The following is a 20,033-nucleotide window of genomic DNA, read 5'->3' as shown; positions in this document are numbered from 1 at the left end:
TCGTAGTGCGCCTGCGCTGGACTTCAGTACAACAACGTCCTTCCGGGTGCCGGTGAGGAATGTTGTTCTTCTTGACTGCCGTAATTGTAAACTACAATTATTTTTAGCACAAGAAATCTATATAATGGCTGTACTGCACGACCAAGTTGAAAAGACGCAAGCTGACCTGTCCTTTATCCTTAGCCGTAATGTTGTTATAATGCTCTCAGGCACTATTCTTTGATCAACAGTAGCTCACCTGTGCTACTAATGTATATTGTGCGGGACATCCATGATCTATTCTATTCTACCGTTACTTGTACAGCATAGATCTTTGAAAACTCTCACATCTATTCACACGAAGAGAATGTATATTCAAACACACAACTCACAACTTCGTATTTGCAGGTTACAGGTCCCCAGGCTAGAATACCTTGTTCATATAATGTAAGTGAAATAATCAGTTTTCCTAACTTGATTGACACATTTTCGTTATCATATTTAAACATATAATAATGTGGATTCCAAGGGTTAAAAAACTCCCATCTAGGGATCTTAATGTGTAGTATTATGCGGATTACCACTCTGTCACAACATGATGAATTGAAGTTTATTAACTGGTTTTCGTAGTTGAAGGAAATTAAATTCAGAAACAAACTATTTAAATTAAAAAGTAAAGAAACGAAATGTTTATATTTTTCGATAACTGTAGGATAAAAATATTAAAAAATGCAAGGGTTTTGCCTCTACCAATTTCTGTACACGTCCATAGTCTAAGTTAAATAACTAGCTACCTAATATACGTTTATATGCTGGCAACATTTTACTGCATGAGGTATTCGGAACATAAAACTGTTCGTGAAGGTGCACTCAGTGTTTCACAAAGGCGCCCGTGGCAATCCAGTAAGCAGAATAAACAAATCTGAAGTAGCAAGCGAGCTGAAAATCAGATTTTTATTTTTTTTCTCCACTCAGATTTCTCTTAGCGACAAAATTCCGAATTCTCTGAGTATTTCGACTCCTCATGGTACATTGAACAGGATTTCCGTGTGCTAACAGTGAGCTGTATCCGGAAGACCTTCGTGTGACTGTCAGCTGATGAAGTGATTTGAAGATCCAAGTATCTTTACTGTAAAATAGAAGTTTCACTTGCTGGCATATTGATTACCTGGATTATTTTCAGTTTCGATATTGATAATATTCGACGTAGTGAACGACTTCTAAAGAAAAAACTTATTATGGCTACAAATGCGCCTGCAAAGCTGCAGGTAAAACCGACTGAAAATGAGAGGTAAGTTAAAGGTATAAAAGATAAAGAACTGCAAATGTATTAATAAAGTAACGTTTAAGTATCGCAAAACAGGAAACGTCTTTATTTTAGTCTTATTCCCTGTTGGATCAAATACTTTTCAAATACCGAACTCAATTTTAAATTGAATACATTTTTCCAATTACAACGAAGTAAGCTTCATTTTGGTTCATCAAGTTTCCACTTTGAAATGCCTTAGCGGTAATACACGTGCTTCAGTAGCTGATCATAGTAAAACATCATGAGAACTCAAGACAAATGAGGGATATTTAAGTTTTTCCCACCTCTATAAACTACTGTCACAAGTCTCGATCTGTTGTTTTGGTGTTGTCCATCATGAAACGTATGTTGCATTTTTATTGCTTCAACTGATCAATAAATTCAAAGATTATTATTGTCCGGATCTTATTTCAGTATTTCTAGCGCTGTGATAGCGACAGTAGGGTTATACTCGAGGAGTTGTCTAGTGCGTGCACTGAGGCATTTACAGTAAGTAGCTCACAACAGTTCTGCAACTTCAAGTAAGCGATCCTCAATGAAAAGTTAAAAAGCAAGAACATCTTGCGCTTCGCGTAAGCCTTTAAGGACAAGGTCCTTGTTATAAACCACACTCCCACTCCAGTTGTTTAGATTTATTCAAAGGCTTTTGCATTTCTACTTATTAAGAGCGACACTGTAAAGGTTTTCCATCAGAAGTACCACGTAACTCACAAAGAAATAACATCAGCGTTCTGCAAGGATATGCGTCTATAACACCTTCAGATCCGTAACAAAATATCTCTGGCCTCTTTAGAGTAGCTTCTTTTTTTTGTTTTTAGAATAGTATTAAGACAGAAAGACCCCTTTGTCTCCCGTGAGCACTCGTTACCGAGGAGAAAGAAAGGTAAGCCATTAAGTTAGCCAGGGAAAGGGATTGCACATTGTGTTCTGTACATAAAAGCTGAGTTAGAATAGGGTTTGTGAAAGAGGAATAAGTGACGAGCAGAAGACACCAACCAAAGCAAATGATCTTCATTGATGCTGACACAGCAGTGGGCAATTCAACATCATCTAAATCATGGGATGTCCTGCTGCAAATGTAACCACTCAAGGTTTTGAATTTTCCACTTCTGTTTCCTGTAGCTGATTTTCTAAACATTGAGCAGTGTGATTGTCAATGTACTTTCTATGAATTGATTCTGTCTTTTTAGGTTCCAGAAATTGAAGGAAAAATTCATAGAGAAATTTGGAGAAGACCCCGTTTTTTATGCACGAGCTCCTGGCCGAGTAAATTTAATTGGTAATCTGTTCTTACTTTGCATTCTTTTTTCTTCATTCTGAAGTGTTTGAAATAACTTAAAACATGACATTATATTTCCAAAAAAACTATAGGGTTACTTATGGAATATATTCAGTTTCCTCTTGTGGAAACATTTTTAATTCTTCTTAATGCTGTAGTCTTATAATTTGACATTAAGTTGTAGCTACAATCTAAAATCCCAATTCTCATAAATATTTTAATAATCAATTACTTGGATATATGGAGAGAACATAATGTAGACCTGCCCTTTTACAAAAATTGCTAACATTTTAAAACTGTTCTATTTTGATTCGTGCTAAAGTCCCTTTATTGTTATAGGAGAACACATTGACTACTGTGGATATGCTGTACTACCCATGGCCATAGAGCAAGATATCCTAGCAGCTGTGTCCCTCAGTAAGACGCAAACAGCCCAGCTGGCGAATTCAAATCCCCTCTACACGTAAGGACATTAGTTACTGGTTAACATACATTAAAATACAAGTCCTTCAATATTTTGAAGAGTGTGTCAGTAAAGAAATACTAAATAAATTTGACATCAGACAATTGGTGTGTGGAAAGTATTTCTACATGTACTTTGTTTCCAGTGACAGATTTTCAGGGTTCATTTAATAACCTAATCATTCTTCGGGACCAAAGAAAAATGGAAATAAGACATTTAAAGAAGCCGTTTTATATGAGAAGACATGGTAAATAGTGTTTGTTTTTCTATGGCTGAATACTTGTTTAGTTTTTGTACTCTGGTAGTGATGTGCAACGCTGGCCCTCCAGTTCCCTCAAGTTTGAGAGGTACCATTCAGTTAACACCTGAGTAAAACCTGGGTAACACAGCTTATTTGACTTATCTACCTGATTGGTGCAGTGACACATTAAAGGCTGAGAAGGAATGAAGTGCCTTCCCTCTGTATTATGCTGTGATACAGACCATGTACTCCATGATCCCGTAGTGCTCGACAGAAGCTACAGATCCATTGTTTACCACAAGATGTCAGTATTTTACCATATGTGAATTCTCACTTTTCACTCCTGCTATTTTTCAGGGACTTCAAAGTGTCGTTTGAAGACGTTCAGATTGACAAGTCTCGGCCTTTATGGTATTACTATTTTCTTTGTGGCCTGAAAGGAATACAGGTGAGAAACATATATACAATATAAATACAATAGATATTTTTACTTCAACAACAACAGGCCATTTTCTTCTATATTCCACACAGGAAAGGTTATGGCATGAGATTATTTCCAATATCATTTTAATGATACATCTGAACAGAACAAGACTGATATGTGCTAATTACACATCTAAAGGGCACTATGCAGTTGCGCTTTGCTTTATATACGATTTTATGTGCTATAAATACATCAAGTAAGTAAAACGTGTAATATCGTACTATAACAGATATGATTTTGGGCTTATTATAGAAAGGCCTTGTTGTATTAAGATGTTATGATTTCTGTTATATGTGGTATTTTTAAATGTTAAGAAATAGTTTAATAAAATGCCCCAAAATGGCATTCCTTTCTGGTAGTGTGTTTGTTCATTCACATATGCGGGCAGTGTATGCCTGTGCTTTCTTAGAGCTATGAAATTAAAGTTACACCTGTGTACTGTACATCACTTAATATGATTGGAGCACATATATATACTGTATATATTGCAAAAAAATTACTGAGGTACAAAATATGTGTAAGCCATTTAACCATTGACAGTTTTTAAAGGAAGTAGATGCATAAAAGCTACAAAATTCCAGCTACTGTGACTGTATTGAGCTAAAGATAGTGACATTTGGAGACGAGTCTGAAATAGCAGGAAATGGGTTAAACTAGCGTGTCTGCAATGAAGTTTAATTTCTGGTTAATATTCCTGTCACTGTCTAAATGTGTTCCTCTGCAGTGATAACATCGACTCGCATGTTCTTGGCATTAGTGTACACTCCACTTTCTCAAATATCAGGGTCACACTACATCTTAAGCAGATAGAGTAACCGTGGTTTATATTTCCTGATTTCTCTTGTTTTTTGTTCTGCGTACCTAATTATCTTATTTCTCTGTGGAAGGAAGAAGGATTAGAGACTAATGCAAAATGCTTTCGTCTTTTTCTGTTACTAATTTTGCAGCCAAAAGGACATCAGGAGGATTAGAACAATATTGTTTGGTTTGGGGATTGTTGAGGAGAAATTCTTCTAAAGTATTAGTGGTCCTCCGAAATAAATGCAATATTTGGTTTGGTTTGGATAAGCTATTCTTTGATACCGAAGGAAAAATAATAACAAGAAAAGGACATAATCCAAACCTTTTCTGTTTTGACGTCTAGCCGACGGACTATTTGAAAACAAGGTCTTGTACTTTCATTTGCTAAAATAAGAAAAAGTTATAAACACGTTAAAAGAGATATCTGTCATGATTTTAAAACGCACAATCGGGAACGTTTTAAATTAAGAGTGAATGAGTTGAGCAGGTTTTATATGGAAAAAAGCTGGCAGAAATGAAATTTAGCAGACTATGATAAACACTTAAAAGTCTGGTGCTGATGGGGTCCGGGGGGATCATCTGTTTATATTAATTTGAGCATGTAAGCCCATTGGGATATAACTACAGCGAGACTTGTCTGGGCTGATTTTCTTCTCTGAAAACTGGAGTCTATTTTTTTCAGGCATTGCGTGATAACTCTGAAAGTCCGATTCACGTTTGAGACAACCCCATGGATCAGGTTCAATTTAAATATATTCCCCACGTGGTTTGAAAACTGCATTGGCTGCCACCCTGTAGGAAAGGGCACAGGCAGCAGCATCATTCTCGGCCACAATCTGCTTCAGTCTCTGGAAAGGGAGTTTGAGAGCGTAGTCAGTAAAAGACTGAATTGCAAGAGGCTGGGTAGAATACGGCCCCCAAGCTTTACATAAGCGGCTAGAAACGCATGCTTTTATTGAAAATGAAAACAACAATAAAAATAGCTCATTTCTTTCCTGCACGCACATAATATATATTTAAAATGTGCTGCATTTTTTCTTTCTTTGTGTTGAATTCGATGCTTTCTGTGTGTGTCCGTGGGTCTGCTTGTATAGTGGGGGGCTATAAAAATTTCAATATGAACCTGTTCTGGAAGCTAACCTACCCTAACAAGGTGCTGAAATGGAGGAAAAAAACACCTTTAAAGATTTCAGTTTAGGTTTTCCTCATAGTATTACAGTGGCTTGCAACAGTATTCAGACCCTTCCTATGGCGTCCCATTTTATGATATTTAAAAAAGTACCATATGCATTTTTTCATGAAGGCTCTAACTGAAGACAGGTTGCATTAAATATCAATAAAGACTAAAGAAAACAAAAATATTTTGATTGCATAAGAATTCAGACGCATGAACGCAGTATTCAGTCGAAGCACCTTCGGCAGCAGTAACATCTGCAAGTCTTCTGGGGTAAATTTGTACCAACTTTGTATACTGACCTTGTGCAGTTTATGCCTATTCCTCTCCTCTTGGCAGATTTGCCTAAACTCTCTCAAGTTGCTTGGGGATAACTTATGGAGCAGTTTTCAAGTCTGTCCACAGATCCTCAATAGGATTCAATTTAGGACTTTGACTGAGCCACTCAAGGACATTCATTTTCTCAAGTCACTCTAGTGTAGCTTTGGCCTTGTGTTTTAAATCATTGTCCTGCTGAAAACTGCTAGTTTGGAGTCTTAAACAGTTTTCTTTAAGTATTTGCCAGGGATTTGCTCCATTTATGTTCCTATCAGAATTGACAAGCTGATAAGCGGCAGAGATATAATTTGATGTAATTCCGCCTCCACCGTGCTTGACTTTAGAGATGGTGTTGGCTGAGTGATGCACTATGTTGGGATCGGATCAGATATAACACTTTGCATTTAGACCAAAAATGTCTAGTTTTGTCCTGTCTGTTCATAAAACCTTTTGTCACATATTTGCAGTATCACTTAGGGGCTGTGTTGGGATTTTAGATGCTTTTTTTCAGTTCCGTACACCTTATTTCTGGCCATTTTCTCTCAGCCACTGAGTTGTGTAACTTTCAAACTCATCATTGGCCTCATGGTGGCATCCCTAACCAGTTTCCTCTTTGTCCAGCTGCTCAGTTTGGAGGGACAGCCTGATCTTGGCAATGTCTGGTTCCTTCCACTTCTTAGTGATCAGCTTCACCATGTTCAAAGTGATATTAGCTTCTTTCAGATGTTTTTATACCCTTCTCTTGATCTTTGTCTTTATAAAACTTTATTCCCGAGCTCCTCAGTCTTCATGGCTAAATCTTGGCTTGAAATTTACTACCTGACTACACCTCACAGAGACAGGTGTATTTATTCCGAAATGACTGAAACTACTTTTATTGCACCCATAGGCCACTCAACTAATAATAAACTCACCTAGATTAGTTTAGGTTCACCATAACAAAAGATTTGAATATTAATGAAAGAAAAAATGGAATGGTTATGACTGCATAGAATGTATTTATTTTCTTGTTTGCTGCAACTGTGTGCAGTAGGTTGTGCATCTATGCAACATTAAGTACTGCTTCAAGGTGCCAAGCGTGCACACTTTAAAGCCACAAAATGTGAGAACAGCACCAGGGTCTGAACACCTTTACAAGGCACTGTCATTTATCAATAATGGAGGTTGTTTTTTTGTGCAGCTTCTCTCCACAGCACTTACAAATCCCCTTTTCTTGGTCTGCAGGAGCACTTCAGCCTCAGCAGTCCTGCAGGGATTAAGTGTGTTGTGGACGGGACCATCCCCCCTAGTTCTGGGCTGTCCAGCTCCAGTGCACTTGTGTGCTGTGCAGGCCTGGTGACACTGGAAGCCAACAAGAAGACTCTTTCCAAGGTAACGTTCAGAAACTGAAGTCTGCCTTATGACTGGGGCTGTCCCTGTTAATCCAAGACAGTACTTCAGACTCAACATAGAATCAGAGTCCTGGAGACAAGCGGTAATAATGTACTGGCTAAAGTACTTGATGGAGATTAAGAGGATTTTGTTAGATGCAGTCATGAGAGTGTGAGTTCAGCAAGTCGTGGGGAAGTGGCTGTTTCACAGAAACAGATTAGAATTTCCATCAGATTTCTTTGAATCCACTCCTGGCTGTGCCTTGTGTATAGCTCTGCAGTCCTGAAGATGTGTTACATTCTGGACACAGGGTGCTGTTTATGTGGAGTTTGTAAATTCTCCCCTGGTTCTAAGGCTTTCCTCCAGATACTTCTGTTTCCTCCCACAATCCAAAGACTGCTAGGTTAATTGTCTTCTCAGAAAATTGGCCCTGGTGTGTCTGTCTGTGCTTTACATCAGACTGGTGTCCCATCCAGGTTGTAGCCCGCCTTGCACCACATGTTTTCTGGGAAAGCCTGCACTTCCCCAGCAACCTTGAATTGGATGGAGAGGCTAGAAAATGGGTGGATAGGCTAATGACCGGTTGTCTTGCGCCAAGCAGTCAGGTGACTGACAGCAGCTGCTTATTCGCTATAGCATTTTGGGGAATGTAGTTCAGACAAGAACTCCCTTTTTTACTGAACTCACTGCCTTCTCACACAGGGCCCAAACTGAATTCTTAACAATCAGTCCTATAAAGGCCTTTTTGAAACATTTCACCCCGGGTTACAGTCTTTTATTATATAAAACTCTAATTCTATTGGCTGTATTCGATGGGGTTCTATAGGAATATTTCAGACCTCTGCAGCAAGAAGTTAAAACTTGCCAACATTAAAAATGTCAACATTACAGCATAGCAATTCATCCATCTGACTGCTTAGTCCAATAGAGGTTCACAGTAAGCAATGAGCACTTGGCAAGATAAGCCCTGAACAGGACTCATCCATCACAGGACACACGGACTCATGCAAGAGACAGTTTAGGGAACTTCATTTAACCTAGACACCATGTCTTTGGTCTGTCACAAACCCGCATGGTCACAAAGAGAACATGCAAGCTCCACACAGAAAGTACCCCAGACCTGAATCGTACTCAGGATGCAGGAGTAATGCATTTCACCGTCCCAGCATGCAGGCTATGTAGTTATCGAGAGTCCCAATATTTATCCAGACCTGTGAAATCATGAAGAAGCTGTGCAAGCCTGGAAGAAGAGACTCAGAATGATGTTAGGTGAATTGAACTGAATTTGCTTAAACTAAATAGAAGAGTATTATTGACAGTGGCGTTCACACAACCCTAAGAAGAAGTCATTACAGAATTACTCCATCCTGATCTTTAGAGGCTCTTGACATTCAAGCGTGACACCAGTAGGAAGCTGTGCCATTCCATGCTAAAGATATAATCAAATCGAGATTATTTAGCTTGTGTATCATAACAGTTCTGCCCAGGCTGTAATTGAAATTAGCGCAGCTTACCACAGTGCCCCTGTGCTCATTTCCCACCCCCAGATAAAATCCCTGTGTTGCAGGACCTTAGTCCGTGCAGATAAACTGCGTAGCATAATTCTTTCATGTTCTGTAGCCATCAAACTTATATGTGATTCATTTCACAAAACTTTGCATTTAGTATTATTCAAATGTCAGAAATGTATACAAAGGCTTTATCTGGCGTTTAATTTTCATTGCCAAAAACTGTTTTATGCAGAACCTAATGACCGTAATAGAGTTAATGTAATCTTGTTTTTGACAGTTACTTAAACATTGCCAGAACCTTTTATAATTTTCCAGCATGGCATTTGGCAGAGCAGTTCCTGTGTACTTTTCACAGCATGTTTCTTGATTTTTATATTCCTCTAAATGTGTTTTTCAATTAAGTGCTCACGAAAGGCTGCTGCCTCTCTGCAGACCTGGGCCAGCTCTTGCCTGGGGTCATATCTGAGCAGAGTCCTGCTGCGTTTGCACCTGAACTTGCTGCAGATGCGTGATGTGGATAGCTGTTAAGTTAATGACATGTTTCATTTTTATGTTTTTTATAATTCAAAATCAAGTGCTTTTATATGCCAGGGCTAGAATTCGTGAGAGCGGTACAAACATTTATGCATTTTGTCTGGCCCACTTGGCTAAGATCACCAGTCCAAGGGTCTCGTCAGGCTGCATCTTGAGGGTAGTTTGTTGCAAACACCCACCACTCTTTGTATAAAGAAGGGCATCCTCTTGACAAGAGCAAGTGCCACTCCTGCACTGAGTTGAAGGACAGAGGACACACACATACTCTCACAGCACTTCCCTCTTGCTTTCTGTCTGATTGGAGCTGGTGGTGAAAACTCAGCAAAGGGACAGACAGATTTCACCAATGCCCACACTCCACAATGCATCATCTTTTGGAGCACACGAAAATGTATGACTCTGTTTTGTAATTATTGACATTTACAAGTCATAATGAACATTTTTCTTTACTGGCAGTACGTCAGTGGTATGAATTATTTCCCTTCTTACGTGTGAATAAATTATATTCGTAAGAGCAGACTTTTGTTCCTTCTGAATTGTATTTCAAAACTCATTTTTATAGTTCCACCCAGAGCAGGAGGTATACTCATTAGAACACAAAAGCATTTATTCTGAAAAGGAGGAAGGTTATACTTAAGTATATCATTGTTTTGTGTTTAGGAGCTGAGGCAACAGTTTTCAAAGACACAAATGCAGTAAACACATTACCGCAATGAAATGTCCCTTCTTGCCAAAGTAAACCGTATGTTCAGATAACATTATATGACAAACCCATTGTTTTGATTTTGTGCTGACATTAAAATGGGTACTTAACAGCATCAAGCTGTTTTGTTTTGTTTTCATTTAATGTTTTTCTCTTTTCTACTCAAAAACTGTTCGAAATAAAGAGCAGATGTTAAGTGCAATGCTTGGGTCACATCTTCTGCACAGACCTCGGCGATCTGGGACAGTCTCTCTCAACAAATACTGCAGTAGCTCAAGGCTGTGTCTAGCTTCAAGCCTCTCGCCATTGAGAAGGCTGATTTAATTTCTATAAATGGCATTAGCTCAGAAAAGAAAACTGTGACTGAAAGCAGTTCACACAATTCAAGTTACTGCAAAGCAGAAAAATGAGTGTAAGTGAGACACCAGGCTGTCAAAAACTTAACTGAACTCATTCTTTTGCCTGCTAAGAAAACAGAGTTTCAGAAAAAGCACCATTTCAGCCACTCTGTCTTTTGTCAGGTTGTTTTTTTTTACTCTCATATGTATATTTGACAAATAAGAAATTAAAGTGATTTACTGTATACTTTGGTGTCACACCTTGAGTTTCTCTGTTGACCACTAAATAGGTCTGGAGACAGAACTCATTCTGATATATGTATTTTTGCATGAATATATGATGCTAGCATGTTGGTGTGCAAATACATTTTTGTACAAGTTTGGAATTTGATCGCTGGGATGTCCCATTGCAGATTTTTCTTAAAGAAAAATTTGGGGTCTGTTGCTTGTGTTGCTATATGAAATATAACTGCTGGAGACCTGGGTACCATCTAACCACTGGTATATTTCAGAAGTTAAATCCAGGGAACCAAAATGGTGCAGACAACCATATCAATTTTAAGAGGCATATTTAGGATTAGGTTTATGCTTTGTGACAAGCAACAAACAATTAATTGAAAACCTTCAGCTATGTGAATTAATTAAATCTGACTTACTTAGAAATGTCCAACTGGCTACGTTTCTTCATTAGACTGAACTCTTTTCATTTCATTAAGCTAGGTAAGCTTTAAATTTAGAAACAATTTTAGCATCTGTTCTTTAAAATCGGTAATTGATTAATACTGCGGAGTTTCACAGCATCATCCCAAAATAAGACGCTACGAGCTCAGTAGTAGGGTCAGAGAGAAGCTTAAATCCTGTGAATGGCAGTGTCTGATGCGTAGCCTGGAGCTGCCTGATGTGGCACTTGGATCAATGGGTTACATTGTCCAAATGAGTGATAACAGCCTTTTAGTGGTTCTTAATTTCTTAAAATTAATGCTGCTGCATTTCAACTCTTTAACAAATAAACAGACCTGATAAGTAAGGGTACGTTAAGAATTAAAATTAAAAATGAATGGTCTGGAGAGCTGAAAGAGACAGTGTCCTTTGGATATATGCCCCGAAAACCCCACACATCGCCTTGGTTCAATCATACTTCTGGTGAGAGGCTCTCAGCACCTTTCCAGCTGGACAAATTTAGTATCAGGCAAAGCTTTGACAAATCTGTCTGAAACATCCTCAGCACAGCTAGTCCTCCTCTTGGCAGCCCCTCCAGCAGATGATATAGGAATTTCAGACGGCCTGAGAAGTTCCAGACAGTGCTGTGTGTTTTTCCTGCTTTTACAGAAATTAAGCATCCCAATCTGAAGGGGCTTTTCATGACATTTATTATAAGATGAATGTTCATCTCAGTTGCCGTGTGATTTTTTTCCCTCTCCATGAGGTAATCCAGTGTAACAATTTGCTAATTTGAATTATTGTGTTAACTCCAGTGTCACAGCTGAGAGGTTTTGAATGTGATGTTTTTTCCCCCCAATGAGTTAGGAAGCTCTGCTGTATGAAGACAGAAGGACAGCTGGGCAGACTGTCAGCTGTTTCAAGAACCTGCCCCAAAACAGCTTTGCAGACTTGATCCTTGGCCTTTGCAATCTGCACAATTATGCTGTTTCACTGAGGGAGACCTCATTACAACTTAATTTGTTAAAGTAGTGATGGTTCAAGGGCCTTCTCACATATGGTTAGTTTCTTAAGAACCACACTTAGTTTACCAGGAATTATGACCCTTGAGAACAGCCGGGGAAAATAACTATTTCTTTTGCAATCAAAGGAACTCACTTCGTTCACTTTGAAGGGAACTCTGTGCTTTTTCATGGTTCATTTTTTTCTGAACTATACTTTTTAATACAATAAAATAATCTATTATGTTTTATATTACAATTCTATCGATATTTATATTAACTGAATAAATAGTTTATCCCACGTGTTTATGTATAACAGAAATTCTGTAGAGTTTTTTTTTCACATTTAATGCAAAAGAGATTTTAAATATCACTGCACCTGGGAAGCAGTAAGAAAGACTTGTTACTGTACAGTAGGAGGTTGAGAGAGAAAGGGCAGTTTGATCGCAGGTCACTCTGACAAGAAGGTAGGTCTGCAGAATCAGGACATAAGAACACAATGAGGCATCAATTTGCTTAAATGGTTCTTTGAATATTAGTAGCTTATTGTTCCCAAAATCTTAGGGATATCTTGATCTAATATCTTGTGAGTAAGCAGCATTATGATAGTGGAAGGATGGAGGAGCTCTTAACAGATACAAGGTACCAAGGGTACTGATCATTTCTCAAGGAGACAAAAAACATTGAAGCAAACCTACTGTGCAACTTGGGGAGGTTCTATAGAAGGCTATAGAAGGCTGTGATTTTCTCTCTGTATCTGAAATCTTGTTACTTGTATGTTGATGAAATATACTTAGCATTGCTTGTTGAAGAATGCTTAGCCCTCTTTTAAGTGTACATTCTAGGAAGTGGCATTCAAGATATGGAGAGCAGTGCAACTCTGTAGACTTACTGTATGTGTGGTTATGCACATGTCACAGGATGGACATTCATTTTGTGCAATTGGTTTTCACACACACATACTGTATATATACAGTAGTATTCTCAAAACTAGGTTTTTGTAGGTGCTTTTTGAGAATACATATCCACTTTTTTCAACAAGAAATTATGTAAATGAAATGATGCAATTATAAAAACTGCAGATGTTGCCTGTTTAACACATCCTCAGCTCAGCAACTTGTCACCTGTGGACTCGCAGCTCCTTCTTGCAAAGCTGTACATCTGCATTGGTGCTTTGTGAAAGTATACTGGCTCATGCTTCCATAATCACAGACAGTATTCCTCTCCGTGTTCGCAGGAGGCTATCAACAAATCAAACCGTCAGGAAGGTTTTGAAGCAGTACCACAGCATTCTTCTGGGTAAACAGTAGTTCAATGAAGTTAAACAAAGTGTGGTTAAAAATGTAGCAGAACAGTTTAGAGGGAGTCCTCAAGATGAATGAGAAAATGATAACGTAGCGTAGCCTGTCTAAATTAGTTCTGCCATGTCTGACATTTAAACCAAGGCTACTGATTGTTTGGATAAACTGAAGGTACTCATGTACCTTTTTCATTTTTTAATTATGTGCTGTAGGTAAAAGAGCACATTTTGTGCAAAGTGTAATAAGAAAAATATTATTATACAAATTATATTCTATTAGTGATGCAGCTCAAGCATATGGCAGAGATTTAATCATGGCTATAGTAAACAAGTATTTGGCAGTGATCCATCAGTATAGTATAACTATGGTTTATTTACTGCCAGGTTTCTCAAAGGCAGCACGTCTGAGTATGGACTGTATTTTTATAGAAGGGAACTGATATTGCATGAATGCACACATGCTTGTTTCAGGTGTTCATGTTTTCTTTTTTAATCATCTCATACTAGTCTGAGCTAATGAGTTCAATACTGAAAGATGAGAGGCCCAGATGTAGGTCTATTTATTTTGATTTAAAGACAAAACAGCATATTTTTCTTAATGAATAAGTGATTTAAAAATAGCTGTCTACCTTTGCACTATCATGTGGCTCTGTTTAGAAGAACATCTGTTCTTAGCCTTTAAAAGGTTCCATATTTTAAAATAATGCAGGTGCTTATTCTGTTAAAGGGGGTCTTGGCCTTTCTGGGCAGGCATAACCCCCCCTTCAATAAAAAACCTAAAATAAAATCAAAATGTACAATTATTATATAAATAAAAGCAATTGACAACTTTGACATTTTCACAGCTTTACAGCAAGCCAACAGATTCACCCCTAGGCTTTGGCAAAGCCAACCCAATTACTTACCATTTTCCTAAGATTTTCATAGGTGTTGATTTTACACTGTATTAGCAATGGGGAGAAATGGTTGTGTTTGTTTCTAGAGATCACCTAGTTGAACACCACTTTTCTGTGTCATATTGTTCTGCCGAGCACACTATAGAAGAGAATGTCCTCGGGTGTCTGTGCTTGAGCAAGGTAGGAGATGTACTAGTTCAGTTTGTCCTTTCAGTATCATAGGTCTGCAGTATCGTACAGGCTAGGTCTGTGGGTGTTGTATGTGCTCAAACACCCCATTATTACTGATCATAATATTGTAAAAGCAGGGGAAAGTGGTTTACTTTGTTCCTACAGTATCTGGGAATTACTGTAGGATTGCGCTTACAGAACAATGGATATTTTTATGTTGTGTTCTTGACTCTGTAGTCTACTTACCTGTCAGTTAATTATGATTGAGCTGATTTATCCTTTAACGGCTTGAATCATCAGTAACTGCTGTTTGATTAGAAAAGGTGTCTGCGCCGGCCAATAAGCAAGCTTTAAAAGCTATAGATTACTGAAATGGAAGCATTTGTAATCCATCCCATCCATCCATCTTCTAACTTCTTCATCCAATTCAGGGTTGCGGAAGAGCCGGAGCCTATCCCGGCAACCAATGGGTAGGATACACCCTGGATAAGATGCCAGTCCATCACTGGACAGACACACAGACACTGACACACTCACACCAGGACCAATTTTCCCAGAAGCCAATTAACCAGCATGTCTTTGGACTGTGAGAGCAAACCAGAGCACATGGAGGAAACCCACACGAAGACAGGGAGATCTGGAATGGATCCCAGGGAACCCAGCACTGCGAGGCAGCAATGCTGAACACTGCACCGACATGCTGCCCACATTAAACAAAAAACAATCCCTATTAAAAAAAACACAAACCCCAGTATCTGCACTTAAATTGACCTCTGATAGTAACAGAAAGCGATCTGTCAGTGAGTGAAAAGTGTTGAAGTAACAGTACCAGAGTAAAACCTATTAAAGGCCGGACATTTCAAGAAAAGTGGACATTAGCTTTCCCTTGATACATGTTTATTGATAAGAAGAGAACACTTGTTTGCTAAAATGTGAAAGGTCTTGATGGAGTTTTCAACAGAGGCAGAACCTGAAGGGATTTGACACGAAAGTACAAACAATCCGACTGTCACCACAAAGCAAGCTTTTATCACATAATAAAGAAGACTTCTGTAAAAAAGTGTGTGCAGTGATGTATTCCACCAAGAAAAATTAAATGTTCAGTGTCAAATAATTCCCAGAGATCCTGTTTCACTGAACATTGAAGACATCTTAATTAACTTCAATACTGGGATTGCAATGTAAAGGAACTTGTTTTCCTTGTTGTGTTTATATTGTTAACAACGCTTTCATCAATTAATGAAATTCTTTATTCACGTTAAAGGGGAACTGCAATGCTATTTTTAGATTTGGGGTTAGAAAGTATCAGCATTGATGTGTGCATTTCAAACCACAATGAAAGTAAAATATACCCAGTAAAGTGTAAAACCTGCATTTACATCACAAAATACATGAACTTTTCAGGTATGCACAACACCATATTGCCCTCACTGCGATTTGGAATGAGGCAACAGAGCTTCCAGTGAGGTGATGCAGCCCTATTACAGTACATTGTAAACAAGCAGGCTTGTCAATACAGCTCTTTTAATCCAATAGAAATGTTGCTCTCGACTTTGAGACGGCTTTGCTGACAAATACAACTTACTTGTTAACTCTGCATGCAGATCACATTGGAACATTTCTGAGGTTAAATGTCTGCTGCACATTCTGTCCTTACTGTACCTGCTAATATATCGCATTACATTAGTCATTACAGTGACTAGTGAGCAGGAAGGGACGGCTTACGTCACAGTTCTTGCAAACTCTCGCTCTCACCTGGCGAGACCATACAGTACCTTCACAAAGTTCACAATGTTGTGCTTAAATTGGAACCTGTACAATTTTGCAATTTATTTTATTACTGACACTTAATAACCTCTCTAAGAAATTGAGGCTGCAGTTCCCCTTTAAGATGCGAGAGAGGAAGAGGAATGCTTCGTTAATGTGATTCCGATTCAAGAAAGGCACCTCCAAGGATTTTGAAAAGTTGGCGCCTATGAACAGTTTAATGCATTTAGACCAACAAACTATTTTTAAGTGCCTGAATATCCACAGCTGTTTGTTTTACCCTTAATAGGTTGTTCCTGCTTTGTCTGTTTTTCCTTGAAGGAAAAAATGGTGGAAAATTTTGTGCTGGAACACAACTATAGGCTTGGCTCTTGTGTTCAAACAAATGTTTGGAAATTCCTGCTGCATGGTCCATAACTCACAGACAAGACAGGCCATAGGCCTTGAAAACATAGGGAAGTATTCAAATTCGGAAACCACTGAGAGATCAGAGCTGATAAGCCTAGTTGCTGTACAGGTCGTTCTGAACCCAATTGCATTCAGTGGCTAAACTCTATATTTTTCATTTTGATATAAGTCTGTGTTCTGTGAAAGTGAAAACCACGATGCGAATAAATCACTGAAGGAGATTGCATTCTTGTTGCCATATCAATATACAGTAAAATAAAACGGAGTGCTTGTTTATAAATTCCAAAAAAAAAACCCTGAGTGCAGAAAGTACTGATTATAGATTTCTGACTGAACCCCAGGTCAGCTTGGTTTATGCCATTTTCATCACATTGGTAAGGTCTGTAAGACTGACTCTGGTCTCATTCAGGTGCATTCATCTGCAGAGGATATTAATACCCAACAGCTGCTTCACAACTGCTGTTTTATGAGTGTGCACATTTTCACTCACGACTTGGGGTAAAAAAGAGAGAACACTATTATAGAGAAACTCCAGCCTGGTAACCTAAAATAGAAATCAAGAGTTTTACAATCTGTAAAGATTTAAAAAGGCTACTGAGAAGAGGTCTTACAAATATTTCTGGGATCCTTTCCCACCATTGCTGTAATTCCAGCATGATTAACCAGTTGTTAAGCTGGCCATGTTTATTCCTACATTTGTGTAGGAGGCAGGGAAATTTAAAGCTGTATGTGTGGTAATCAAAGACCTTAATCTTTTATGATTCAGACGGGAGACATAGGGTTTCAAGAAAGTTAAAGAGGAGATAACATCAGGCCACAATTTTTGTGGTTATGATGACATGCAGATAATTCTTGACAAACATGTCCCTGCTTCTGATGAAAATAAGTGCCATTACCATATAAAACACATGTGAAATTCAGCAAATTGGAACTTAGCATGCAAACTGTAAGCAGATGGGGATGTTAATTAGTCTCATGTTTAATTGACGTGTGCAGCCTTTTACATTGTACAGCTACACTGCCTGCTTCAGTTTTATAAGTATCTAGTGAAGTCTGCTTTTGATTTGATTTTTTTTTAATGGGGAAAAAGTATAAAAGGACAATATATAATAGTTCTAAGGCATAAAAAGTTGTGTTCTGTGATTATTAAATGACTGACACCACTGCGTATGCACAAATGTGCATGATGCAGCTGAGGAAATATGCAGATTTTAAAGGCAAAATAAGAATATTAAATAAGATATTTATCCAATTATATTGTAAAGAGTTTTTTATCATCCTTCAGTGGTAGGTATTAGAACTAGCAGATCATTGAAGCTGGAAAATATTTCTCATGTATGCTTATTAGAAAAGGAAGTTTTGGGTGGGGTGTGCAGTGGGTGGGGCAAGAATGACACTAAATGAGTGAGAAAGGCTGCAGTGTGAGTCAGGTGGCAGATTTCCATCTGTTCCCTTCATTGGCCACAGATGCTCCTCGTATCCACAGAAAGTGTCAGTCGTACATATTCCCGATGGCCGGTCCAGTGACTGGCTCTAGGCTGTGTTCACATGGAACTGAGAGGTACAGTAGGGCTGTGCTGGGGCTACCTTGACACAAGGGGCCATATTCCTCACAGGGGGAAGAGCTCAGACTTGTCAGCCGGGCTTTGTTAGCACAGAGCTAGGATGAAGAAGGGATTCCATTACACTGAATAGCCAGGATTAGGAGCTTCCACTGTAAGACATGACTTTAAAGTCTTTAACCCACCTCTTATCTGCTGTGGGAGTTGATCCGAACCTTCACAGCAGATCCCTCGGATCTGAGGCCGTGTGATGGAGATCCTCAGATGTGCAGAAAGTTTGGACTCTTGTGTCCTGCTACAACAATCATTTCATACTAATTCAGGACCTTTGTTTTAACTATCCATCAAAAGCAACTGTATAATTTCCAAATCATTATTGCTGTGACTGTTTATATGCAATTTTATAGTCAAGCTCATTTTCTATCTCAGGCTGTGGCCTCTTCTGCTGGCTTGAATTGTGTGAGGTCCATCAGGCTCTTCATGTGCAGGAGTATTTATCATTCCGCCTTCCATTTAACTCTCCCAGAGACATTTCTTACAGCTTTGTTGTCCATTTTCTAATATCAGTCATAAGCCTGATCTGCTAGTTAGGGAGGCCAGATTGTGCAAGCTCAGGGGGAGATTTAGCCAGGACACCAGGTTAACCCCCCTACACTAATAGGCAATAGGATCTTTAAAGTCGTCAGTACCACAGTTTAACGTCTCATTTGAAAAACAGAGTGTCCCCGGTCACCAGAGTGGGACATTGGTTAAGAAATTATGATCTGAACTCTGATTCCCTCCTTGAGGGGAAACCTAACACTTAACTTGACAGAATTTAATAGGTTTCTTCTTCCCATAATCTTGTTTGTTCAGGTCTTCACTAATCAATTTTGTATGTTTTCAATACAGCAGGTTTGTGCAATTATTGCATTTACAGCCACCATTACAGCCACTGCATTAAAGGGGAACTGCAAAGCTATTTTCACATTTCGGGGTTAGAAAGAATCAGCATTGATGAGTGCATTTCAAACTGCAACAAAAGTAAAATGTACATAGTAACTTGTAAAAACTGCAATTTACATCACTAAATAGAAGAAATTTCCTGGTATGCGCAGCACTATATTTTGCGATTCAGGACAAGGCAACAAAACTTCTGGTGATGTGTTCAGCCCTCTGACATTGTAAACACGCAGACTTCTGAATACATCGCTTTTAGTCCAATAGAAATTTTGCTTTAGATTTTGAGACGGTTTTGCAGACAAATACTGCTTACTTCTTAACAGATGATGTTGGAACATTTTCTGCGGTGAAATGTCTGCTGCACAGGCTGTACTTATTCGCTCATACATCCCATTAAATTATTCATTACGGAGACTAGAGAGCAGGAAGGGCTGCTTCATGTCGCAGTTCATGGTAACTCAAATGTGAGTTTGTGACAACATGGCGACTTCCAGTACTTTCACAAAGATCATGATTTTGTGCTCAATTCGAAATGTGTAAATTGTTTCTTTAATGTAAATTAATTTAATTTGTTACTGAGATTTAATAACAGCTCTCATCTGCCTTGCATCCCATCCTCTCTTTATTTTTCAGGTGGAGCTGGCAGAGATCTGCGCGCGCTGTGAGCGATACATTGGCACGGAGGGTGGCGGGATGGATCAGTCCATTTCCTTCCTCGCAGAGCAGGGGACTGTACGTAGCTTTACTGCTGCCGAGAAAGTGAAAAACCTGAAAACCGCATCCCTGTCACACTCAACTAAACTGACAAAAATACACGCAAA

The 20,033-nt window shown here is 38.7% G+C and overlaps 1 protein-coding gene across 1 annotated transcript in view; it reads left to right on the top strand.

Annotated features, from left to right (window-relative positions):
- The first annotated feature begins 2 nt into the window (after positions 1-2).
- The window catches only part of galk2 (galactokinase 2), a 31,355-nt gene continuing 11,324 nt past the window's right edge, over positions 3-20,033 (top strand). Inside the window, exons 1-6 of the mRNA XM_088921179.1 lie at positions 3-1,270; positions 2,479-2,567; positions 2,907-3,030; positions 3,629-3,719; positions 7,273-7,419; positions 19,846-19,944. Coding sequence (XP_088777305.1) covers positions 1,218-1,270; positions 2,479-2,567; positions 2,907-3,030; positions 3,629-3,719; positions 7,273-7,419; positions 19,846-19,944 — 603 coding nt within the window. The 5' untranslated portion in view covers positions 3-1,217. The remainder of the gene's footprint in view (positions 1,271-2,478; positions 2,568-2,906; positions 3,031-3,628; positions 3,720-7,272; positions 7,420-19,845; positions 19,945-20,033) is intronic.

This window comes from Atractosteus spatula, chromosome 7 (assembly GCF_055471065.1).
Source record: "Atractosteus spatula isolate fAtrSpa1 chromosome 7, fAtrSpa1.hap1, whole genome shotgun sequence".
Taxonomy (NCBI): domain Eukaryota; kingdom Metazoa; phylum Chordata; class Actinopteri; order Semionotiformes; family Lepisosteidae; genus Atractosteus; species Atractosteus spatula.
Note: the sequence above shows the minus strand (reverse complement) of the source record. Positions and strands in the feature narration are given on the sequence as shown.